Here is a 25,926-nt window from a genome sequence, read left to right on the forward strand (position 1 = left end):
GTCCTGCGTTTTGTGCCAACTGCATAAATAAAACAGCTGTCTCATCCTCTCTGTCATTTTAACACACAGTTTGTGCGTGTCCTGAATTATTGTTACGACACAGGGAAGCAGGGACAGCCCCCCCCCCAGCGGCGAGGAAGAGCAGCGCTGGGGGAGACAGCCATGTCTAGTGCCAGTGACGTAGCTCCCTCTGTACTGGAAGTTGTCAGTGTTGTGGGCAAAGCGGTTTGCGCAGGCGCGGCACTGACTGCCGCTCTCTACCTGATCCGCAGAGTGTGTTTAATGATGGCCTGGAAATCAGGAGGAGCCAGCCATGCCGAGCTCGTCAACAACCTCCGCAGTAAGTTCCCTACAGAGGGGCTCATATCCTAACTGCCAGCGCCGGAGCGGCCTCCCCTGCAAGGCCTGAGAGCAGATGCGTGCGCGGTCGTGCCGGGGACGGGGGTCCGGGAGGGAGGCAGAGACCGCGGAGATGCGGGGCGAAAAACGCAACTTCTCACTGGAAACAAAGGGGCGTGTCTGCCCTCAGAGACGGCGTATCTGCGGTTGCTTTTGTGCGGAACATGGTGCTTTCTTTAGAAAATATGAGTTACAGAAAGTGTTACAGTTTGTGACGCAACCTTAAAACACTGACCGCCAGTTCGCTCGCAAGCGTGCACGTATCGGACGACGTTGCTTTCAATGTAAAGGGCGTCTGTTTAGTTCTTGCATGATGGTGTAGACCTGTGTTTTTGCACGGAGCTGCAATGTCTGGATGTTGTCAGACGGTTTGAGTCGAGCCAGCGTTGCGTGCCGTGCCAGGCCAGGCGTGCCCGGGATGTCGCTTCATGCCCGCACTTTCCTCGATGCGGACGACACACGGCAGTAAGCTATACTATGTATGACGAAGCAGTAATGTTATCTGGGTTATTTCGGTGCTAGAATGCATGAAGTGTGTATCATTTTGGCTAAAGCAAACCGCCCTGGGGGTGGTGGGGGGCAGGGGCACCACTGTGCCAACAGCGCAACACACGTCGTTTGCCCACTTTACAGATATTGATTAGACGACATGGTTATACCTTTAAATAAAACCACCACCTCAGACTTAGCAATGTTTTACACTCGCACAACATTTAATCACGGCCATAAAACAGTTCTTAAAAATATTACATCTACAAATGTTTGCTTAATATCTGATGTTTTGTTTAGTTCATGAACAACGTATTCCTGTATAGATTTTGTAGACTGTATATATTTTTTATTGCTATGTCATTCATGATACAGTACCTTTATTGACCTATTCTACCTTGATGTAAAACAATGCAAAGTTATTCTTTCTCTCATATAAAAGAAAAGCCTAATCCCACAACAAACGACATGCAGAACTACAGTGTTGCCTTTGAATAGCAAGTATGTAGAAGTACTTTAAAAATGTGCTTGTGTTGTAATTTGTCAGCAATGTCAGATAGCTCTGGTGCTAAAGCAATACCAGCATTAACGTGGATTTAAAGAATTATGTGTGCGTGTGGTATGCATAGCAAGTTAATTTAATATTATGTATTATACGAATATTACTTTCTTTTTTTTTTCTTTTCTTTTTTTTTTAACTGGAGGCATTTTCAAAACTGCTGCTCAATATGACATGTATTGAGTAATGCAGTAGCTTATTTTGCCTTATTGAAATTATAGATGGTCACAGTCCACAACAAACCCAACACTTAATGTAATACAGTGGAAGTCATTATTCAGACTCCTTCATTTTCCCTTCCAGGAAAGATCCCAGAACGTTACTGAACAACAGAGTATTATACTAAGCAAAGTTAGAACTGCTAAGCAAAATATATGATTTAAAAGAAAATGTAATTTGTTAAAAAAAATTGTGATCTGTAAAAAGAGACATCAGCAGAAACCCATAATAGCACAGATTGTTTTTTATTCAAGCTTGTGTATTTGTATCCAGTACGTAAGTTAAATCCTTTTTGGTTTTGCCTTTTTAATTAAATATATAAGCAAACAAATGTAAAATATACACTGTAGTCTGAAAACTGTGTTTCACTTTGTTGTGCTATCTGATGATAGTGTCATCTGCCCCACCCCTCTGCAGTAGCTGTTAGGTGCAGCAGCCTCTGGACATAGAAGGGCTTCAGTATCAGCCAGTTCTCTATATTAAGTCTAGAGCAGCATGCAACTCATACCTCGGGGCTCCATGTCACATTTGGCTGCTAATCTTTAGTTGGCTATATTTATATGAGTATTACAGCAATGTCTTGCACTCTTTTTTCATGAGCATTTGCTTTCAAATGAAGTCAATCATTAGACCCCATTTTAACTGATTTTTTTAAACAGATCAAAAAGAAGTAGGGAAAATTTGAAGCTAAACCGATGTGTTAAGATGGTACTTCTGCAGAATGTGTTTGTTTAAAAAAAAAAAAAAAAAAATGTTGAAATACAGTTGTCTGAACTAATTAATGAAAGACATTGGACTGTGGCTGCACACAGACACTGATTTTCCACTGAGCATGATGTCATTTAGTGAGGCTTTGAACATGAACAATTATTCAGAAAAGGATTGCCAACGCACTGCAGGTAGTGGTTTTGCCTGTGAAAAACCTGAAGGTTTGATACTGGGGTCTAAAATGGCACATGAACAGTGGAATTCTGTTGAAAAACTTTCTCTCTTTCTCTCCATCTCTTTCCAGAAAATGGGATCATTAAATCAGATAAGGTTTTTGAAGTCATGTTGTCTACAGACCGAGCACACTTCGCAAAATGTAACCCTTACATGGATTCCCCTCAGTCAATAGGTAAATAAGTTTTAGAAAATAAAAATGATACATTTGTCTTTTAAGTTTTGTATTTTAATGTATTAACGGTGGTGGTGATTCTTTAATTAAAATTGTTTAATTGTGTTTCTAAATGAAAGCACAAATAACAAGCTACATTATGTAAACCAATTTTTACCAGCAAACTCTCCTTAGATAAGACTGATTAACACTGTGTTCTCTGCATACAGAGGAGAGTTTTGTTGCATTACCCTGTCAACTTCATAAGGGCATTTTGTTTGTTTCAATACCTTATTACACTAATAATAAATAAATACAAATATATTAAAAAAATAATAATACAAAAATGAAATGCATAATTAGGAGGAATGATACATTTGCTGTTTGAAATTCAGTCAAGGATATAGCACAATTAACTAAATTCTGTTGTGGCATTTGCAGTAGTATAGAATATATATGATATAGTATAGAATATAGCCTATTTGTTTTCAGTGCAAACAATTGAACACTTTTTGCAAATAATATTGGCTTGTTTTGACATTTATTAATTATAATGTCATTATAATGCAATTATAATGTCGTGTAATAATAATAAATATACATATAATAGACAGAATCGCTTACAGGCTGTTGTATTTTTGGTATTTGGGCATTATTTACAAGAACAATAATTCAGTATTTCTTTGTTTACAGGTTACCAAGCAACTATCAGTGCTCCTCACATGGTAAGCTTTAAGAATCACTATTTAGAAATAGATTATTTGTCAGGTTTCTAGCTTATTAAAATGAAAATGCAAGGCTAACAAATTAAATAAGTGGTCATAGGTGACCTTTCACAATGCTGGTATTGTTGGTAACTTGGGGGGGCTTGGACAGTGTTTAGGCAATAGAAGGTCAACAGGTACCCCACCTAACCACAGTCCAGTACACCCCGTATTTATCTCCTGTAAGATATCACTTCACAGCATTTTATCATGCTTCTTGCATTACTAATACTCGTATTATTGGTTGTTTGTCTCCTTGCTCCCTTTCCCGTAGCCCTTGACTGTGACCCAACGTCTTGACAGCATTTAGCTTTTACTGTCCAGGATGTATGACCTCACTTACTGTACTTACCTGTGTAAACTGGAAGTTGTAAAATGTATTATATTTTGAATTGCTCTGTTTAATGTAAATTTGAATTTCTAATGTTTGGTGCCTTGTACTGAACTGTATTATTGCACTTTGTATTGCACTTGTGTTGTAAGTCACCCTGGATAAGGGCGTCTGCCAAGAAATAAAAATAAATAAATAATAATAATTATTATTAATTTAAATTCAACTTAAATGAGGAACTGCAGGCTTTGCCTCCCAATGACAACTACTTCTCTCTTTTGCTTCAGCACTATATTTATCTTTACTGGAATGTAAAAAAATATATTTTAAAAATTCTGGATTAAAATGATTTTGTTCTGCATAGTAAATGTTATTTGCAAAGACTGCATTTGGTGTGAGTGAGTGTAGTTTGTGTTGGGCGGCTCAAGCTGCTTCACTGGTGTGGATGAAATGGAGATAATGCCAGCAGTCTGTTTGTCTATTCTAGCATGCGTACGCTCTGGAGCTTCTCCACGATCAGCTGCATGAAGGAGCCAAAGCTCTAGATGTTGGATCGGGAAGTGGAATCCTCTCGGTCTGCTTTGCTCGGATGGTGAGTCAGCATTTTAAACGTTTTAGATTTTTTTTTTTTTTTTCACACCACCATTCTTTTAGCTGTTTCGTTTTTGAAATGTGAAAGATCACATTTCTATCTCAATATTTAAATACATGTCTAGAAAAGATTTTCTAATATTAAAAGATTTCTCCTCATAACTTGGGCCATTTTTAAATATCATATTTTTACTTTAACTTTATTTTCTGAATAAATATATAGTTGACGCATCAGTTTTGAAATCACATTTGTGAGCAGTGTTTTTTTTACTCTCTTATAATTGGTTATTGCTGATTATTATTATTATTAATAATATTATTATTATTATTATTATTATTTTTTTTTTTTTAATTATTTCTTGGCAGACGCCCTTATCCAGGGTGACTTACAACACAAGTGCAATTACATCATAACATTTACTTTATGAAGGGTAGACCCCTACTCTTTTAGCATGTTAGATAACAGATTAAACAAATATTAGTCACCATTTTTATGGTTGACCAAGCATTTTTGTTCTTCTAGTCTGAGACTAGAGATTGCTTAGAGTCTGATTTGTGACACAAATCATCATCATGCTTGACCAGATTGATCTTGTTTACATTGTGGTGGGTGTTTGTGCATTCTTAATACGTTCAAGTGAAATCTGAGTGGGATTCTGAAAACATTGTGCAGTGGAGTGTAGGAGAAAAAGTTGGCAAGTGTACAACAGCAGACTGCATTGGGTTTCCACATCGAAAACAGACCAATCATTTATTACCACGTTGCATCTTTTGTGCAGGTGGGTCCCAAGGGAAAAGTCATAGGAATTGACCACATTAAGGAGCTTGTAGATGATTCGATAAACAATGTAAAGAAAGATGACCCTACATTGATAACATCTGGAAGAGTAAAACTGGTTGGTAAGTAAGTGTAGTTTTTATTACCTATGACCATCATTTTTTAATTGTTGTTTGTATTAAAGTCACTCTTAATATGATTTTCCAGTGAAGAATCTTATGTGTTTAAAAGTAGAGCTGGTTATCCCAGATATAAATCAAACTAAAACCTGCATTTTTCTAAAATTCTTTGACAAAACAATATTAAAGGGTCAAATCAGACCTAAAATAATACAGATAATTCGTTGTTCTTGGTAGCATTATCACAGCAGCATTTTCAGGAGTTTGTGTCACCATTTGCTGATTGTATGTAGTACAATACTTTTTATTGTAGTAGTATCAGTAAACATTATGACAAGGCTTTTATTGATAGTACTGGAAATGCTAGTTTGCATTACATGATTTCTAACGTGTAGAACAAAATTGATATATCTTTAGTTTTATTCATGTCTTCCTTATTTGATTGTTATAGTATTCATAATTAATATTAAGATAAATTGTACAGATTTTGTTTATGTTGTTTTGTTTTATTATGGGAGTTCTGGAGTCCTTAATCAGAGCTGTGATCAAACCAACTGCAGCTAATGAACAATTTACATCTCTGTGCTGCTAAGCATCTGATCACAGTAATTTTTTTCCAAAACCATGAATCACAGTCCTACGCAAATGTGATCTTTGCACGGTTTCCCACTTTGCGAACATGAAAAATAGGATCATGTCTTCTAATAATGACTGTATAGCAGTGGTAAGGAGTGGTTGTAACCACAGAGGAATAAAATCCCAGCTGAAACACTGTTGTTGTATACTAAAAGGATGGTCATCACAGTTTCTAAAATGATTGGTTTATATAAATATGTCCTCATGTGTTGGTAGGAGTTTATAAGTAAAGTATTTGTTTTTCGGTTTAATTTGATCATATTAGTAACTTTTTACACTTACAATTGTAACCCTGACCAAAATCATGGTGGCTTTGTAAAATGTGCTTTGAGCTTTCAGGATATAACATTTCATCACTTAAAGGATAGCCAAGAAAACAAGAGCACGGGATATCTTTTCCATGGCAATTCAGTGTGCCTTAATGTCGGACAATAATAATAATAAGTGTATTGCAGTGATTGAAAATGGATGGATGGATGGATGGTAATACAAATATTTAAATAATAGTAGTAGTGAAATACTGTTTCTTCATCATTTGTCTTTAGAAATTTGCACCCCAAACTTGGGACTAATTAAAATAATACATGAATTACTAATCAGAACATCATCTCTATCCCTAAGGGGTCTGTAGAAAAACGAAAATAAAATACGTAATTAAATGCACAATTCCAGTTTGGGGTTTCTCAGAAGATACGTTACCAGCTAGATGATTGTTGTGTTTGAAAGGCTGATACGGTATTGTGCTTATATTACAGTAGGCGACGGCCGAATGGGATTCCCAGAGGAAGCCCCGTATGATGCCATTCATGTGGGGGCGGCCGCACCAAATGTCCCACAAGCAGTAAGTTCTTCAGCACATTTACATTTACAGGACTATTTTTATGACTTCTAGATCAACCTGTATTCCTCCTCTGTATTCCTGTGATAAAAGTTCACTCTGCAGCATAGAAGAAAACAGTTCTGTGATATGACTGACTTAGTACTGGTGGCAGTGAATAGTGTGGTTGTTTCCTCTGCCTCAGCTCCTTGACCAGTTGAAGCCAGGCGGGCGGCTCATCCTTCCAGTGGGCCCAGCTGGGGGAAACCAGATGCTGGAGCAGTACGATAAGCTGGAAGATGGCAGCACCAAAATGAAGCCTCTTATGGGGGTGATATACGTGCCTTTAACAGACAAAGACAAGCAGTGGTCCAGGTGGAAGTGACTTACTACTCAATCTTACTTCTTCTTCCGAAAGTCACACAGGTGAAATGGTGTGGAGTGGAGCAGACAATTGATCACAAGGGCTGTGTTTGCTGCTTGTCATCATTCTTTGCTACCCCATACCATGGCAACTGGCTGCACTTTTGAACTGAACTAAGTGCACATAAGACCCCAAAACACATACATCAGTCAATTACTTGCTTAACCTAACTAACAGATCTAGGTTTTATTTTTAGTTCTTTAACTTTTGTTGTTCTCCTTCAACTGATTCGAATTGATTTTGTGGTGCCTTTTTACCAAACTTTTTAGTTTCTTACCATATTTAAATTATTCATATTTTCTCAATGCTATATAGGTATTATCATTCTGTTACCTCTCAAATGGGAAAGGAAATCAAAATCCAATTATGCAAAATGTTGTGTGTGTTTTTTGGGGTGAAATTGTCACTATTGACACTAAATCTGTGGTTTGGCTTGGATTGGTTGAGATGGTCGTGCACTAACAGTAATGCTGGAGGAAAGCGTTAGGGAAGTTTTTCGTTCAAGCCTTCGATTTTCTCTCTTCCTTCAGCCTGAGGTTCATCGAAGTAGGACTGGATCTGCGCAGCAGTCTGGGGGAATGTAAAAATGCAGGATGATCATTCTCGAACAACCCCCGAGAATTATCTAGTTTTAGTTTTTTCTTGTACCAGGCTGTGGTTAATTGCCCTTGTTAAATGCCATCTATCTGTTAAATTGACCAAGCAATCTACTGCGTATTATTGTAGAGGAATCTTGTAAAATGTTACAAATCGTAAAAAGATGGTTACAAAATGGAAGACTGGGGGCAGCGCAGGTGGATTTTATAGAGTGCATTTTAAAACGAAATTGTCTCTGCATGTATAAAATGCACTTGAGTGCTGCTGAAAAACAGCTGCTGAGTACAGGTTTTCTATTAGTGGATGGGTCACAATTTAGATTTAATCGCAGGCAATGGTTGATCATTTACCAATGCTGATGCATGAGTAATAACAGAGCTAATACTGTGGGGAGTGGGGATGGATTTTTTGCTGAATGTTAAGTCTCTCTCTTGATTGTTTTTTGCAGGGATGAACTGTGAAACAGCATCAGCCTTTCCTGTGTTGCATTATTAAACAGAATGGACTTCTCCAGTTTCAAGCAGCTATTGGATTAAAAAAAAACAAAAAAATGCATCAGTTTTCATTTTTTTTGCGGGACTTTTTTTTTTTGTCAAATAAAGAGGTGTGGAGCAGCTCATAACTGATCGGGACAATAGACATGTAGTAGTTGTACTTAAAAGGAAAAGAAAAAGTTTGGATTTGGGAAATTTTTCATGCCTGCACCTTTTTTTTTTTTTAAAGTGGATGCAAGGTACAGATTTTGCCCAGTTATGGCTAAAATAAATAACAGTAATGAGATCTTATTACTCATTCATTCAGTTGGAGAAAAACTCTTTCTTTCTGGACTGTTTTGCTGCAGTGTGTAAAGCCTTTATTACGACTTGCTGATGTGCACCTTAAGACACCATGTGCATCTTACAATTTCTGTCTGCAGACAACACTCGCTCAATGCTAATAGTCATTTTTCCTGCTTTCAATATTTAAACCAAGAAGCACACTGCAAATGCAAAGCCGCTATTCTCTTTCTGTAGCTTATTCTCTATGGTAAAAACAAAAACAAAAACAAAACACAAAATAACATGCAGTATACGAATTGCTGTTCTAGTTACCTGTAGAATCTCCTGTACAGATTGACATGCTGAGAAATCTTGTCTATACACTGCGTTACGAGCTCATCAGTTTTGTGCTTTATTTTTTGCTTTTTCTGTACTGAATTGGATGCAGACTATGATGTACATGACTAGTAACATGCTTTGCAAGCGATGTACCAGTGACTGACGGTAAACTGCAGTGCTGCTTTGCCAAATAAATCTGAACGCAAAGCAAATGTCTTCTGTTTTTACATCTAGGGGTAGAATAACAGCTAAATCCTGTTGGAATTCTGCAAGCGGTTTTTAATTCAGCTGCCGCCTGAGACAGACCTGCTATTTAAAGCCCCTCTAAATTAGGAACAAATGGATATGAATAGTATGCAAGCATGACCTATATGGTGGTGATATGATGGACAGCTTAAGATAAATGTACATCTAAAATCCTCTTTAATAAATGGTCTGTTGGTGAAAATACATTAAAAGTTAAAAATTGTAACCTAAAACATGGATTGTATTTATTCACTCACTCTTACAGTCTTGATATAAAGTATGGACAAAAATTGCAAAGGGTCAAATGAGAGAATGAACCACGTTTTTTTGTTTGAGATATTTAGATATTAACACTGAGCAGCCATCTGGAACAGGTAATCAAAAGATGGGGAGATAGACGTCCCTTGCTCTATTCCCTCATTTGTTTTGTTTTCACTGTTCATTCTTGGTTTCAAATGCCATACGAGTCTCAGACAGGAGCTGGGTTAGAAACGGTGCGCCTTATTCCAGCTGGAGAGGAATATCGTAGACGAGTGTTTCAACAGAATCTGTTCTGTATGAGGAATGAGATTTTTTTAAAGCTTTTGTTATTCTTTAATCTTCAATGTGTTGTTAAGTGGTTGTTATTATAAGCACTTTACATTACCAAGCCTCCTTTATTATTTATTTCTATGTCTTGCCTGTATAAAATGCTCACCCTTGCAGCTTTCCAGGTGTGGCATTTCATTTCTGTAAATAAAAGAAAAAGGTTGAGTGTAAAACTCCTTTTCTCATGTAAATAGACTTTGAGAGCCATCGCTGTTATGCAGCTGTTTGGGCAAAGCACTGGTGTAATTAAAGCACACGGGCGATTCTGAATCAATCCAGAAATACGAGGTGGAGTGAATCCTGACCATAGAAATGCCTGGCTTTGATCTGATACTTCAAAGCATGCTTTCATACAAGGGAAAACAATGACAAAATAAAAACCTAAACAAATACACAATCTAAAGCTAAGTGAACCTTTTCTCAAGTTTGAAATTGACAGCCAAATGTATTAATAGTAAACCACTTAGTGTGCGGTATGAGATCAGCATTGATTTGGGTTAATTAGCCAATTTAATTTATGTATCTTAGTTTTAAATTGTGTGGAATTAATCTTTTGAAAACAGTATTTTAAATCTCACTTAATTTTTTATTGTGTAAGCATACAGAGATTTCACAATTTCTGACCTACATACAACATTTACTTCATAGTTTTATATAATTTAGAACATTTAACAATTATTATATCAACAGCATTGTTGAATTTGCAAAGAACGAAAACGAAGAACAAAACGTAGACATAAAGGTTTATGCAGCGTAATGAGTAAAGACCAGACCTTCCCACAAAGGTTGGTGAAGTATGCAGTAGCAGGTAGACTTGTCCAAAGTCCCCTTGGCTATGTAGTGCAAGTCTGCTGACTTAAGACACTCATGGTTATATTAATTTTCTCGTTTTCTGCCACGTTAAGGTTACTGCACTTCAGAAATACTTATACTGCCTGTAAGCAGTATTTACCACCCTGAATGATGTTCATGGTGCAATACTACTTCCTTGGGCTGTTATAAATTTGTGTTAAAGGTTTGGCTTGATCATCAAGTCCTTTGCAAACACAAACCTGTTCACTTCCAGGTGACTCTTAGGAGAGAAAACCCAACAGCTGCAATCTTAAACTTTCAAATGATATCTCTGGAGAGAATCAAGAACTATTAGCATTGATGTGTGCAGTAGTTCTGCTCAGTAATTTACAATGGCCATATTATAAAAGTTTTCCCCTCTAGTCAGGAATCATAGGAATACAGGACAATAGTATATCACATGCACCTCTGGTGGTTGAACTAAATGTATTTCATGTAACCGCATTTAGCAGTAAATTGCATTTTACAGACAAAGACAATTCGGTTTAACTCTTGACCAAAGACTACAGGGTAAGATGGAGATCATTCAAGGGACTTCTGTTGTGAACTGTGAAAGCTTCTGTTACAATGAAGGCAGGCTGTATTATACAATCTTTAAAAGACAACACAGTAGTACCACCTTGTAGAAATGTGTACATCTACTGATATCACATGGGTTCATAAAAGGTTGCTTTCAACATCCTTGATTGGTGTATTGAGGTAAAATAAATTAGAAACAAAACAACCTTCTCATTAAACATTACAGATATACTTAGAATAACTGGTATAGAGTAAAATGACTGGGCTAGACTTAAAGGACCTCCAAGTTCTTCTCTCATCATTATACAAAAACAAGTCCATGCAGCTGCCCATGCTAATGATGACAGTGCTCATGTTATCTGAGAAGCTTGGTAACAGAGAAGAAGGCCTTCTAGTTTACAAGACAATTCCCACATCTGGTAACCACTCCTGCAGGTGGGGGAGGGAAAGCAGCTGCACATTTAATTCAGATTAGATGTCACAATTCTGTTGCTGTTAGTTTTCCTCACTGCTCTGGGGAATGCTGTTTTCTAATCTTTTGAGATGATGGTCACTCCAGCCCCTCTCCGACTGGACAGTGGGATCCTGGGTCTGTGCCTGTAGGCCTCCACTACAGGTACATGCCGTTGATCAGGTAATCGGACTCCTCGGAGGTGATCGGCCGGGCTTTCTTCAGCTTTTGCCGGACCAGGCGCAGGCGACAGGCCACCATGAGCAGCAGCAGGGCAGTGATGGCCAGGCCCAGCGCGAGAGGCAACACAGCTCCTAGTGCAAACACACATTGGGGTAGAGGTCGTTCCATGACATCACTGACACCAATCTGGACTTGTTGGCATGAACAGGATAGAATAGCTGTGTTATAAAAGCTAGGCGTTGGACTTTTACAGAACATGGGATTTTCTCTTATAAAACACCACACCAATGGGCTGGTATTAATAAGCTTTAGAAACCTATGTTCTAGAAAAATGTAAAGCAAGACGGAAGCAACCTGAGATTAAAAAAATGTCTAGTCATAGGTAGGGTGTTGTGTTTTTCTTGTCTTTGAAACTGAATTGTAGTTGTTATCCTTCAGGCAACATTGAAGCAATTCACGGTAACTAATCTAAGAAACAACTGGGAAATCAACAGAAGCTGTAATTAATTAGAAAATAAGTCATATATATATTGGTGCATTTTAATTAATTGTTCCATTTAATGAAAATCAAACAGAAAGCTTGTACTCTACCTATAAAGCTGCACCTGAGAAATATATTAATACATATGGAGCACTGGCTCAAAAGGTCACAATGAAAAGTTACTGAAAAATGAATTACTACAAGCTGGATCATTGTAAAAAATATAATCATCATGGAACCTGTGTTCAAGACTTAATAACCCCAATGCTCTGTGCATTATTGTTATGGTTAAGTCACAAAAAAGCACCATTATAATAATAATAATAATAATAGCTGGGTTATGATACAAATTCAATATCTAACTAAAATGAACTGGACATTTTCTTTAATGAAAAGAAGCGGCACTTGAGAGCTCCATTGCTCTATTAACCTATGAGCAAATGCACGTCATTTGTAGTAATACAATGACTAATTGAGATGATTAAGGTAAGGTAATGTGATAATTGTTCAATAAGTGGCTGAAACACAGGTTATAAATCCCAATTTTACAGCACTCTAATGGACCAGACAGCAATTTCCTGTTTAAACTATTGCTATGTTCTTTCTTTGCATGTATTGGCTTGGTATTCACATGCAAAGAACATTTGTTTATGTATACTAATGTCTTTATATAGTTAATGTAAGAATGATATATCAAAAGACATGCCAAACCTGACTCTGGAACGGGGTGTCCACCTGTGGCATGGTGGGGTTTGGACAAGGGGTCACCTTCACCTTGGTCCTCTGCAGTTTCTGCTCGAGCAGTGTTAGCTATTAGCAGGAGAGATGCTTTTTAAAAAAAAGGTTAAATAAATAACCACATCTAAATTATTAAACTACTTCTATCTTATATTCAGATATAAAGTGACAAAAAGAAAAACTGAATAAAGATTATATTAAAATGTGTTTCATTAATAATTTAAACCCAAGACTGAGAACAGAATTTCATACATAAAAAATATATATATTTTAAACCGTGTTAGACAGTACCCTTGCAAATCCCTTTATATTAACATACTAAATTATTAGAGTCTTCCTTTTTCTGTATCCATGAACTTACGAGACTCAGATCTTGTTGTAGAGGAAGGGTCAGTGATGTTCTTTGGCATGGCTGTACCTAAAATGAAAACAAACACAGCGATTTCTTTGTATCCCCTTTTACATTATTTTAAATGTATTATTGTTGATTTCACACTTACCGGAACCTTTGTTCCTTTACAGTACTCCGATTTGTATTTTAATCTAATATATATAATTAATAACAATCTAATATATATATACACATTGAGGGAAAAAAGTATCTGATCCCCTGCTGATTTTGTACGTTTGCCCACTGACAAAGAAATGATCAGTCTATCATTTTAATGGTAGGTGTATTTTAACAGTGAGAGACAGAATAACAACAAACAAATCCAGAAAAATGCATTTCAAAAAAGTTATAAATTGTTTTGCATGTTAATGAGGGAAATAAGTATTTGATCCCCTATCAATCAGCAAGATTTCTGGCTCCCAGGTGTCTTTTATACAGGTAACGAGCTGAGATTAGGAGCACTCTCTTAAAGGGAGTGCTCCTAATCTCAGCTCGTTACCTGTATAAAAGACACCTGTCCACAGAAGCAATCAGTCAATCAGATTCCAAACTCTCCACCATGGCCAAGACCAAAGAGCTGTCCAAGGATGTCAGGGACAAGATTGTAGACCTACACAAGGCTGGAATGGGCTACAAGACCATCGCCAAGCAGCTTGGTGAGAAGGTGACAACAGTCGGTGCGATTATTCGCAAATGGAAGAAACACAAAATAACTGTCAGTCTCCCTCGGTCTGGGGCTCCATGCAAGATCTCACCTCGTGGAGTTTCAATGATCATGAGAACGGTGAGGAATCAGCCCAGAACTACACGGGAGGATCTTGTTAATGATCTCAATGCAGCTGGGACCATAGTCACCAAGAAAACAATTGGTAACACACTACGCCGTGAAGGACTGAAATCCTGCAAGGTCCCCCTGCTCAAGAAAGCACATGTACAGGCCTGTCTGAAGTTTGCCAATGAACATCTGAATGATTCAGAGGAGAACTGGGTGAAAGTGTTGTGGTCAGATGAGACCAAATTCGAGCTCTTTGGCATCAACTCAACTCACCATGTTTGGAGGAGGAGGAATGACCCCAAGAACACTATCCCCACCGTCAAACATGGAGGTGGAAACATTATGCTTTGGGGGTGTTTTTCTGCTAAGGGGACAGGACAACTGCACCGCATCAAAGGGACGATGGACGGGGCCATGTACTGTCAAATCTTGGGTGAGAACCTCCTTCCCTCAGCCAGGGCATTGAAAATGGGTCGTGGATGGGTATTCCAGCATGACAATGACCCAAAACACACAGCCAAGGCAACAAAGGAGTGGCTCAAGAAGCAGCACATTAAGGTCCTGGAGTGGCCTAGCCAGTCTCCACACCTTAATCCCATAGAAAATCTGTGGAGGGAGCTGAAGGTTCGAGTTGCCAAACGTCAGCCTCGAAACCTTAATGACTTGGAGAGGATCTGCAAAGAGGAGTGGGACAAAATCCCTCCTGAGATGTGTGCAAACCTGGTGGCCAACTACAAGAAACGTCTGACCTCTGTGATTGCCAACAAGGGTTTTGCCACCAAGTACTAAGTCGAAGGGGTCAAATACTTATTTCCCTCATTAACATGCAAATCAATTTTTAACTTTTTTGAAATGTGTTTTTCTGGATTTTTTTGTTGTTATTCTGTCTCTCACTGTTAAAATACACCTACCATTAAAATTATAGACTGATCATTTCTTTGTCAGTGGGCAAACGTACAAAATCAGCAGGGGATCAGATACTTTTTTCCCTCACTGTATATATACATACACCTAAGACCTAAGATGGGACAGAGTCACCTTTCAGCAGGACAGCAGAGCAATGACCCCAAGCACACAGCCAAAGCAACACAGGAGTGGCTTTAAAACAACAAAAGTGAATGTCCTAGAGTGGCCCAGTCAAAGCCCAGACTTCGACAGAATCTAACAGAGCTTGAACATTGCACAATCCAGATGTGCAGAACTGACAGAGGCTGACCCCAAGACCCACAGCTGTAATTGCTGCCAAAAGTGGTTCTACCAAGTATTGACTGGTGAATACTTGTCTAACAAATGTTTTTTGTTTTATGTTTTTCCATTAACTGTTGTTTCACCATAAAATGTGTCTTGCCTCTTCAAAGTGTTGAGTAGGTTTTGAAAATCAGGGCAAAATATACATTTAAATGCATCAAAATGTCAGGTTGTAAAACAACAAAATGTATAAAAGTACATTTTACAGAATATAAGAATACAAATATATAAATTTAGTCAAATTCATGCAGAGTTGTTATTTAGCAGTTAAGCTATGTTATTTTAATAGTTGTGCCTTTACAAATAATCCTCATCTGTGGTAGCAAATAAAATAAACAAAATTGCAGTTAGGCAGAGCACAGGTAAGGTAAGTTGTGTATTTCATAAGGCTAGGGACCTGTACTTAGGACAGCTGCATAAAAAGCCAAGGGGGACTGATTCATATAATAACATTTTCTGCAGAAAATATTGATTTACAAATGTTAAATCAGACTGTAGACCCCCCCCCCCAATAATCAGTTTTCATATACTGAGATACTGAGATAGATTACAAAGGGCAGAAACAACAGAATAAAAGAGCTCTCACACCTTGTTTTCTTATACATTCATTGATACAGTCTGTCTCCTGCAAGAAATTGTTCCCATTTCCTTTGCAGCCTCCATAGATGAAATGCTTGCAAATTCCAGCGGCCTCGTCAAAGTACCAGCGTGGGAAGAGGCCTTTGCACGGCCCAACAGCAGGAGGTGCCAAACAGTTGTCTGCAGACATAAACATGACTTCAGCCTCTACAGGGACACAGATCTCTGTTTGGTGTCATTATGTCTAAATATGAAAAAGCAAACAGATCCATCTCATTCAAATTGGAGGATCAGATAGCTAAAAACAAACAGGCACTGTTTTTAACCCTGCCCCCCCCTCCTTTCAGCAAGGCTCAGTATTTGTTTTTATGTGTTCCACCCCAGAGAGCCGCACACAGGCCAGCACAAAGGAGGTGGTCAGGTGAACCATACTTGTATCACCTATTAAACAGGATCCTTTTGTGTGAAACCCTCTTCAGTATCTGCATTTTCCCTGTTATCTTGCAGGCGTGTTCACTTCATTTCACAGCATTACATCAGCCTTGAGGGTCTCAATCTGATCTTATATGAAAATGTATAAAAATGAAATTTGCTGAACAGATACAAAATTATTAACATAATCATGCCAGCTTAGCCTTCAATTTTCTTCCTTCAGGACAGAAGTCAATTCCCTTAACATATAAATAACATGTTATTTAATTTAAAATAGATTTAATGCTTCCCATACTTCAGAAAATGTGACTCATAACTGAAACACATTCTTTGGTCTTCTATCTTTTATGAAAATAATGAATAAAATCTCAATATGCTTTCAGTGAAAACAGCACAATGAAACAACTGATTGCTGCTTGACAGAGTATAAGAATAAAAATGCTGTCTCTACAATGACACTATTTTATACTGGGCAAGCAGGTTTTCGGTGCTTCCCAGTATCAATGCTGTGGCTAGACTACAAGGAATGCAGCTATTGTTTACTGAGTTACTGTTCATAATCTTTACTGAGTTACTGTTCATAATCTATGTTAAACAGATGTGAGGGAATTTAACATTATAGAAACCAGACTGAAACTATGAAATAAAAAAACACCTATGTGATTTATATTTTGTTCTTAGTGTTGTTATTTATGATCATGTTGTTGTCCATATTTTCACAAGCATCTGCTATGTAATTGTTATTTTGGTTTTACTTTCAACCAATAGAACAGTGGTTTTCCACCATGGTCCTGGGTGCCCACTGCTGGCTAACAAGGACAGCAATACTAGTTTCACACATACAGAACTGTAGTTTTCCTTTAACAACAGTGACACCTCACACCTGCTATGTATGTCTTTGAGGACACCCCCACGACTGCAGTACCTGAGATGTGTCTGCCTCCCTCGGTCTGCCCATGAGGCAGGGGGAGGCTCTCTCCTCTGTCATAGGAATGGATGGGCGTCTTCAGCTCCACCATGGTCTTCTTGGCTTCGCCAAGCAACATCACCCTGTCCTCTCCATCCTCAGTGTGGGCCTCAATCCTCAGCTGGCTGGGGACGCCCGAAGAGTGAGTGACAGCTTTACGACTCCCGTCAACTGGAGGATCGAGAGCTAAATTAGAGGAGCAGTTTGCATGCACACTAAATCTTATGAAAAAAATATGATTCTGTCTTCTGTTCACATAAGTTAATAAAATATTCAATTATTTTAATCACAAATGTTTGGGCAAGGCTTTTCTAACAAGGAAGAAAAGCAAAAAACAAAGCAAGGGAAGGACACAGTAACATTTCTTTTGACTGGCATTGCACACTATGCAGGAGCAGTACTCACAGCTTTGGCAGAAGGCTTCGTCAGACCTATCTGGACATTGCTGTTTCCCGTCGCACGCATATGTAATGTCAATACAACAGCCGTCGTCGCACATGAACTGGTATCGGGAGCAGTGGCCTGTACAGACTGCAGATAGTGGAAACGTTTGTTGCTGTAGTGCTTGTTTACTTTTACACAAATGGGTATCTTACAGAGCACAGTTCAGTTTTAGATTTTTTGAATATAGACTTAAAGACGGCATCCTCCAGAATCACTCCCATTCTACAGTAATAAACGAATTCCTCGCCTTACCAGCTTCATTTAACAGTGAATAAGGCATGAGCTCTTGCTCCTTGGAACATTATTTAATTGTATATATTTTTCCCCATCAAGATAGAGCAGAGTGCATCAGTATGAAGGCATTATTAAAACTAATAAATACATATTTAATCTAAAAGCATTTTTAAGATGAACGCTGCTTTACAACTTTTTAATATTTTGAAGGGGACATATTTTTATTTTTATTTCAAACATACTAGCAGCCAACCTGTACACAGACAAAGATAAGCATGTATCATGTATCTAACCATATGGTTTTTTTTGGAGATGGAGAATGAAACAGTATTTACATTTCTAAAAGCCATCTGTTCACTTCAGCATATTTATTATCACAGAGAAAAGTTAGGCACAGAAAACGAAGGACAGCAATACAAAGAGAGATATATGCAAAAGAGATATATAAACAAAGATATTTATAAAACAAATGTTTTGCAGGTCTCGGAGGTGTAATATTTATTGAATTAGATTAATGCAAGCTCAACTTAATTTAATCAAAACAAAATAACCAATAAATACATAAATGCCTACGTGAAACTTTTTTTTTTTTTTATCAGTCACTGCGATTTTGTGTGAAATGTAATGAAAGGATCCTCACGGATGTTTCTGATGTTGTGTATTTCAGAGGGATGTTAAATTACAGGGAGAAAGGCATCGTACCTTCTGCTTGGTGCTCAGGTGCAATAACAGTGACAGTGACATTGTCTGAACTCTTCTGCCCGTCCGTATCAGTGACAGTCATCTGGAAAAGGTAAGTTCCCTCCTGTAGACCACTCAGCTTCAGAACCCCAGGCTGGGTAACCTGGTTGGACATAAAACAAAACATTAATGACAGGCTGAATTCAGGGGATTGCTGAATTCAAATAAAATAAATGTAAGACATGTGCGTATATGGTGTATACCCACTTATCTGAGTGGATATATATTGTCTACTTAATTTGCTCAGTGGGATTGCTGACACACTTTCATGACATCTGTTAGAAATAATCTCTCTCACAAGTGAGGCAATCCTGCAGACCTGTGGGTCAATTGCATGCTATAATCATTCAGCATTTCCCCCTTACGAAATACCACTGGAACAGCAAGAATAAAATAATGGCGAGTGTTTCATTATATATTTGGAAGTGTGGGTGGAGTTTGACCTATAAATCAATTTCTTCAATATTTTGGTAATATCAACATGACAGAACATGCTTCAAATACAAATCATGATAGCATATCTATTATCATAATTGGTGTAAAAACATAAAAAAGCTTTTATTTAAGTTTGGCTTTTGAAAATGTGTGTTTGCTCATTATACTTTCAGATATAGGGCATAAATATACATTAGAATGTAATTATGATTACATAATCAAAGTTATTCATGTAAAATGATTTATTTGAGTTTTTTTATTGATTCTGTAGGTCTGTGTGTCATAACCTGAATAAACGAATTGAGTTGCATGATTGTATCTTGTTTAGCTTGGTTGAGGTTACAATGTAATGTGACTTACCGCAATGTATTTTTCACAACTGTGAAAACCACGTATTCAGAAATGAAGTGTTAAATGTCAGTACAGTATGCCTTCAGTGAATTTCAATGCTGTGCATATATCTTGCAATAAAGAGAGAAAATGTCCTCTATTACCCTCTCTGAATACTAAAATATCCTCCCCATCCTCTCACACCTTAAGCCTCACAGCCTACATTGCTGCTTTGATCCATATAGTATACCCACTTACGATTTTACCACAACACCACTGATGCTAATAAGTGAAAGCCCAGGTTATCTGTGCAGTGAGTTCAGTGTACTGGTGATTTTGCTTAAAGCACATTCAGTTTTATATCCTGTAAGGGGGAAACAAAATCTTAAAATGTATGACTCCATGTTGGTAATTAACCATATGAGAGAATGAGTCAGAATTGTTCACTCTTCCGCTTATGACAAACTACTGCTAAAACAAGGCTTTTGTGGACTTTGTAAAGCTGATTTTCAGGGAGAAGAAAGAGTTTGAGTGTAATCTGACCATGATTAAATGTCTGCTGGGTCAGGAGGTCATGCCAAGTAGAAATCCAATTCCAGCTACTTAAATGTGATTCCCTGGAGGTCAAGAGTACTGTGTAAAGTGTAAACATGTTTTAAAATGAATCCTTAAACCAATGTTTTATTACTATACAGTTAACATGCACAGTTAGGTATGACTGTTCTGAATGTCTTTTTGTGTAACAAACTTAATGTGAACATTTGATATTTGATCACTGTACAGAGGATGGGGAAGATGGTTCCTGGACTAAATTCAATACACCACATACTGAATCTCAGTTTGACAGAACAATGCTACCCAGGAAGCAATTTCATAGGGCCGGGGACCCCAACCAGTTGATCGCGAGCTACCAGTCGATCGCAGGACCTCTCTGAGGGGCTCGCCGAACAATTTAGAAAATACAAGCAAAATAGCGGCGCATATAGTACACTACCAGTCAAAAGTTTTAGAACACCTCCATTTTTCCATTTATTATTGACATTTACGCAGTTTAATGTCTCAATGTACTCTGAAATTAAAGCATGGAACAAATAAACAATTGGAAATAAAAAATGTTTTGTTTAACATAATTTAACCCCTAAAGCTGACAAACCCCTCTGGTACCCTTAAAAAGGCACCAAATCCATGTGCTTCTCTTTAATCCCATGTGTGCTCTTCACTGTGGTGTTGTTTGCCAAGTGTTTGGTATCCCATGAAAGCTGAGACTCTGATGTGAAAAATATGTTTTTTTCACCCTGCATTTACACCCCCTCCGCATTCTGAAATGGGGGGTGGGGGGATACTTGGTCTGAGTAGGAATACAAAATCTCAAATAATATTGACATATTCTGGAACCAGACAGACTACTGATCAAAACAAGACATCCACGTTTTGGTAGAAGCAACACACACCCGTAGAGAGCTCAAAATATCAAGATGGAAAACTCTGTTTACAGTGTACTAATACACAATGATTTTACATAACTGGATCTGAACTTCTCTGTGTTTGATAGAACATCAAATAATATATACTGGATAAATCATTAGGTTGTTCTGTACAAAACAAGCCTATTTACGAAGAAATCTGATCGAAACTGAGTGATCTGTGACCGTCTGAATGAGACCCCCCCGGAGCAGACTGTGTGTTTACCCCCCGGGCTCTGAATGATGGCGGGCGGAAACTTTAAAGCGGATGTGTTTGAGAATGAAACGCGCTGGTAGCCAAGAGAATAAGCTTTCAAACGATGTGTGCATTGTAGGAATACAGTGTAACTTATATGCACAGGAGCTGCGTGTAACACTGCCAAATAATGCTTAAGAGGGTGTAGTAACAGTATATAACTCTGAAATATACATTATGTTTCAGTGTTTGGTAAACTAAACTATTTTTTTAACCTCTGGCCGTTTACCACTTACCTTTGTACCATTTCAGGTTATTCACTGGACTTGAACTGCTTCAATTTCAATAAAAAATTGAAGAATGGGGGTGTTCTAAAACTAAAACGGCAGTGTAAGTGTTTATGTTTATTTATTTTTTATGGAGTCCACTGAAAAATGATATTTATTCTCTGCCTGGTTGCTCTGCGATAACTGATGGCATAAACAATGGTAATTCTTTTATTTTGGTTATCAGTTTTAAAAATCTTATCTTTGTATTGCATATGCTTTAGAGCTCAATTTCATAATGCCACAGTTTAGATTTGTAAAATAGTTCAGAGACAGTTGTTTGAGAGCAGCACATTAAGTGTCACTTACAGTTTCATGAAACAAATGTCCTGTGCATAATGTTTTGCTATTAAATGTAAACATCGTCAGTTGGTTAACCCTGCTTTCTTTCAAGCTGACCAGAGAAATAATTTATTTATGTCTTACAATAAACAAAAAGAGCTCATCCATTTTTTCTTTCTTTTTTCTAAGCTATGGAAAGAAGCTAAAGGCACAGGGCTAATTCAAACAAAGCCTCCAGACAAAACAGCAATACACAGCCCTCCATTTTATCACCACACCAGAACAGATGCCAGCTGTCTTTCAGCATGAGTTCAAGAGGCTATGACTACAAGGGGGCTTTTGTCCTTGAAACAGGTTGTAATATAATAGTTTCTTATCTAAACCGCTGCAGTATTTTTTTAATCTGACCCTAGTTTCCCACAGTCCATATCCAGCTTTACTTTAGAGCTGTGCTCTATCTAATGCAAACACACAACACCTGCTAGCTCCATCTTTTTTCAGGTGCTTTCTTATGTATTAATTAAATGATTTGTCAGGAGCTCCTCACGTCAGGGTCATAACTTGTATTATAGGAATTAGCTTTTTACATACACAGCCTATATTGTTTAAAAAGAAGAAACAATTGATAGCAGTATGAGCTATCAACCCATTCCTTCTTTAGAGATTAATGCTTTTACATATTTCAGTTAAGTACTTTTAAATAATTTCACAATAGTCTAATAATATTCAGGAAGTTGAAGTTCTACTTGCTACATCTCTATTTTGCATAAATTCAAATGTGCAATACTGTATTCTGTGTGACTTTCACAAAATATTTTCTTCTGTACACTTTTGAAATAATTTAATATTTGAATACCTGTTTTGACAGTGACAATAATCAACTTTACCATTGATGGGTTTCAGAAAGTAACATTAAGTTTATGTCTCTATACTGTCTCTCTTTACACACACACATACACACAAATATTAAGCGACCACTGCAAAATGATCAGTTTCTCTAGTTTTACTATTTATAGGGTATGTGTTGGGTAAAATGAAAATTTGTGTATTATTCTATAAACTACTGACAACATTTCTCCCAAATTCCTAATAAAAATATGAATGGAATGGAATGGCTGCCATACATTTTTTTTCCAGAGCTGCATGTGTATATATATATATATATATATATATAAATACACACACACACATCAACATCAACATCAACTTTGCAGGCATGGCATGGAAAAGAGAAGCTGTAGATTGAAGCAAGTGGAAACATCTTGGGGAGGCCTTCATCCAGCAGTGGATCAATATAGGCTGATGGTGATGAGACATATATAAATATAAAGAGAGATTCAAACATAATGTTTCTTTCTAAAATCATATCAATGGTAAAGTTGATTATAACTGTCAAAACAGACAAACAATACTTTGTGAAAGTCATACAGAATACAATAATGCACATTTTAAATGTATACAAGTAATATTTTGCCAGTGAAATAGGTTGGGCATGTATATGCGTGTCCAAAAGTTAAATGTCATGGTTATGTCATGGTCCAGGTGAAGGAAATGGATACACGATTTCCTGGATTTTGAAGAGAACCTCACAGAAGAATGTAGAATACCAAACAAGAAACATGGCTGAGTTCTGCAGCATTTTCAGGTGTGGAATCCTGTAATGTAGTGAAACAGAAGTGCCTCCGTTTCCCAGGCATGTCAAAGTGTTTGGGAGAGGTTAATAAATTAATTATCTGTCAGACAAGAGCTCTGACCCTTTACCTTCATGTTCACAGAAGGATCCCCTTGCAGTAGTGACCATTCGTAGCGTGTTATGCCATGATCGTCCACACTGTCCCTCCCGTCCAGCACTGCCCAGTCTGTGGGCAGCTGCAACACCACGTCCTGCCCAGCATCACTGCGCGGAGGCTCATCAATGTCTGCACGGATACAAGGAAGGAGCAACACCCAAATCAGACTGTCCCCTGCAGGGTCAAGCCATCTGCTCTGTAGTGTGTGGTATTACATTTGGTATTGAGCAGCCTGTTAGACTTCCTGATTTCTTTAAACAGGCATACATAGGTCCAAAGAAACCTCAGTTTGGAAAGAACATGTTTATTCTGGAATCATAAAAAGCACTGGCAAAATATGATAGTTAGGGCTCACTATTGGGTAGCTGTGCCCCATGCCTTGTCCAGACAGACTAGGTAGCCAATGGTAGTATATTCCTAGTACCGAATGTCTTATGAGGACTACTGGGACATTTTACACAGGGATCAGTTAAGGGTGGCCCACAACCATACAGTGGGGTTCATGTCCAGTGAACTGGCTGTGATAAGAGTTGGGATGGACTGAATCTCTTTGATGTAGCAGGACATAAAGAGCATAGGGATGATCACAGCTGGTGACCTGTAAATGTTATTCAAAATTGCAGCCAACACATCAAGATTGTAGGGCAAGACGTTTGCCTCATCTCTACCAGAAAGTCTGTTAAGAGGCCATCACTGAGGTCAACTGATCTGTGGACACTTCCACTGAAGCCACTTTGAGCCGTGGTGCACTGATTCTGTGATGGGAAAGGGCTGCGATCCTACAGGCCAGCACTGAGGGTCTTGTCTGTGTAGGAAAAAGATACATCTACATAGTATTACTCCTGTTTATAATCTGCATGCACGCTTCCAGAATAAAGACGTTTGTTCCACAGTGTTTTGGTTTTGGTTTTCCAACATGGGCATTCTTTTTGATGTAGTTTGTGATGCTTTCCCAGTATTGTATACAAATTGTATTATTGTTTTCGTTTCATTTTATAGACCAAATTGAGAGCTCAGACTAATCATTACAATATTTCAGTGGTACACACATTTTTCCATTATGAAATAACTATAAAAAGTACGTATTCGTTAAAATCACGTTGAAACGTTTATTTAGATTCTTAAAACACATTCACGACTGCACATGTGAGAGATAACACTGATATTAGGCCTACATATGTAAAGCAATGATAACATTTCTGTCAATGTGTTTGCTAATTCTGTGGGTAACACAACACTTTATTTATCACAGGTTTAGGAATAATCGCAGTACTCAGGATGTTAAAAAGCACATGAATGCACAATTAATAGGTGAACGAAAGCAAATACTGCTACCTTGTATCGCAGAGTCTTCAGGTGCAATTTTGACTCGGGATGCTTTCCTGTAGCTGGCTTCTTTAGTCAAATCCAAATTAGCCCCGCCGAGACTGGGGTACAGGGTGGCATTGGAAACCCGGTTATAGCTGCTGTAGCCCTTCTGCAGAGAGAACTGACACACGTTTCTGTTCCTGTAAGTGCAGTTGAATAAAAAGCAGCTGAGGCTCTCCTCGGCCCTCTCCCGGTCCTTCTGCACCACGGTGACGGTACAGTGCGGGCTGGCGCAGCAGGCGTGGAGGCAGTCTTTCCAGCTGTGGACGGGGCTGGGCGCCGTCAGGAAGGTGGCCCCCGACTCAATGGAGTCCTTCGCCCGGATGATGTAGTCTTCGATGGCGTTGAAGCTGCTCAGACACCCGTCTCCCACGCCGTCTTCCCTCTTGTGCTCCTGGTCCTGCTGGAGCTGCTTGCGAAACTCTTCCAGGAGCTCCTCCACGCCCGAGATCTTGGATTTCAAATCGGAGATCTGGGAGGATGTGGCAAACACGACGTGCTCCATGCAGAGCAGGGCTGCGCACACGACGAGGCGGCGGCACTGCGGCGCTGAGGGCAAGCGCGGCATGTCTGCTTATAGAGGTGTCTCCGGCCTGTAAACAAAGACGCCCGGGAAAGGAATACTCAGCTTTTCATGTTCTTCGGGTGAGAGATGCGTGTGATAGTCTAAATATCGGACCTGGTGTACATACTGACAGGTGCCCGACCGCTGTGCCTGTGTGGGAGCCCGGCTCTGAGCTATAGCGATAACATGGTGGCGCTGGGCGCTCAGCACCGCCGCGGAGTGACAGCTCCGTGCAGCGCCGGCAGCCCACACACGCCGCTGACGTCACCGCTGCGTCACCTGCGCCGCACCTGGACGTTCAGTTGCCTCAATTGGCTTGTCTTTGTGTGATCGTGTGTACAGATGCAATGTGTGCGTTTGTATCAATACAATTACAGAATACCGTC

The 25,926-nt window shown here is 38.5% G+C and overlaps 2 protein-coding genes across 5 annotated transcripts; one reads left to right on the forward strand and one right to left on the reverse strand.

Annotated features, from left to right (window-relative positions):
* Window positions 1-171: 171 nt before the first annotated feature.
* Window positions 172-9,807, forward strand: pcmt (protein-L-isoaspartate (D-aspartate) O-methyltransferase). Of its 3 annotated transcripts, none has more exons than XM_066699144.1 (8): window positions 172-340; window positions 2,679-2,783; window positions 3,456-3,487; window positions 4,345-4,449; window positions 5,228-5,348; window positions 6,737-6,822; window positions 7,004-7,224; window positions 8,268-9,807. In XM_066699144.1, the coding sequence occupies exons 1-7, from the start codon at window positions 283-285 to the stop codon at window positions 7,181-7,183; spliced, it is 687 nt and encodes a 228-aa protein (XP_066555241.1). In that variant the 5' UTR covers window positions 172-282; the 3' UTR covers window positions 7,184-7,224; window positions 8,268-9,807. The 3 variants fall into 3 exon arrangements, with proteins under 3 accessions (XP_066555241.1, XP_066555232.1, XP_066555250.1); XM_066699135.1 differs by having other exon boundaries at window positions 177-340; window positions 7,004-7,173; XM_066699153.1 differs by lacking the exon at window positions 172-340 and adding an exon at window positions 530-864 and having other exon boundaries at window positions 7,004-7,173.
* Window positions 9,808-11,011: 1,204 nt separating this feature from the next.
* lrp11 (low density lipoprotein receptor-related protein 11) lies at window positions 11,012-25,772 on the reverse strand. Of its 2 annotated transcripts, none has more exons than XM_066699112.1 (9): window positions 24,943-25,772; window positions 23,579-23,736; window positions 18,747-18,888; window positions 17,772-17,897; window positions 17,325-17,537; window positions 15,977-16,147; window positions 13,336-13,392; window positions 12,948-13,046; window positions 11,012-11,886 (listed from the first exon to the last, which is right to left on the reverse strand). In XM_066699112.1, exons 1-9 carry the CDS (start codon window positions 25,541-25,543, stop codon window positions 11,732-11,734), a joined length of 1,722 nt encoding a protein of 573 aa, XP_066555209.1. In that variant the 5' UTR covers window positions 25,544-25,772; the 3' UTR covers window positions 11,012-11,731. The 2 variants fall into 2 exon arrangements, with proteins under 2 accessions (XP_066555209.1, XP_066555201.1); XM_066699104.1 differs by having other exon boundaries at window positions 12,948-13,064.
* Window positions 25,773-25,926: the final 154 nt, after the last annotated feature.

This window comes from Amia ocellicauda, chromosome 1 (assembly GCF_036373705.1).
Source record: "Amia ocellicauda isolate fAmiCal2 chromosome 1, fAmiCal2.hap1, whole genome shotgun sequence".
NCBI lineage: Eukaryota > Metazoa > Chordata > Actinopteri > Amiiformes > Amiidae > Amia > Amia ocellicauda.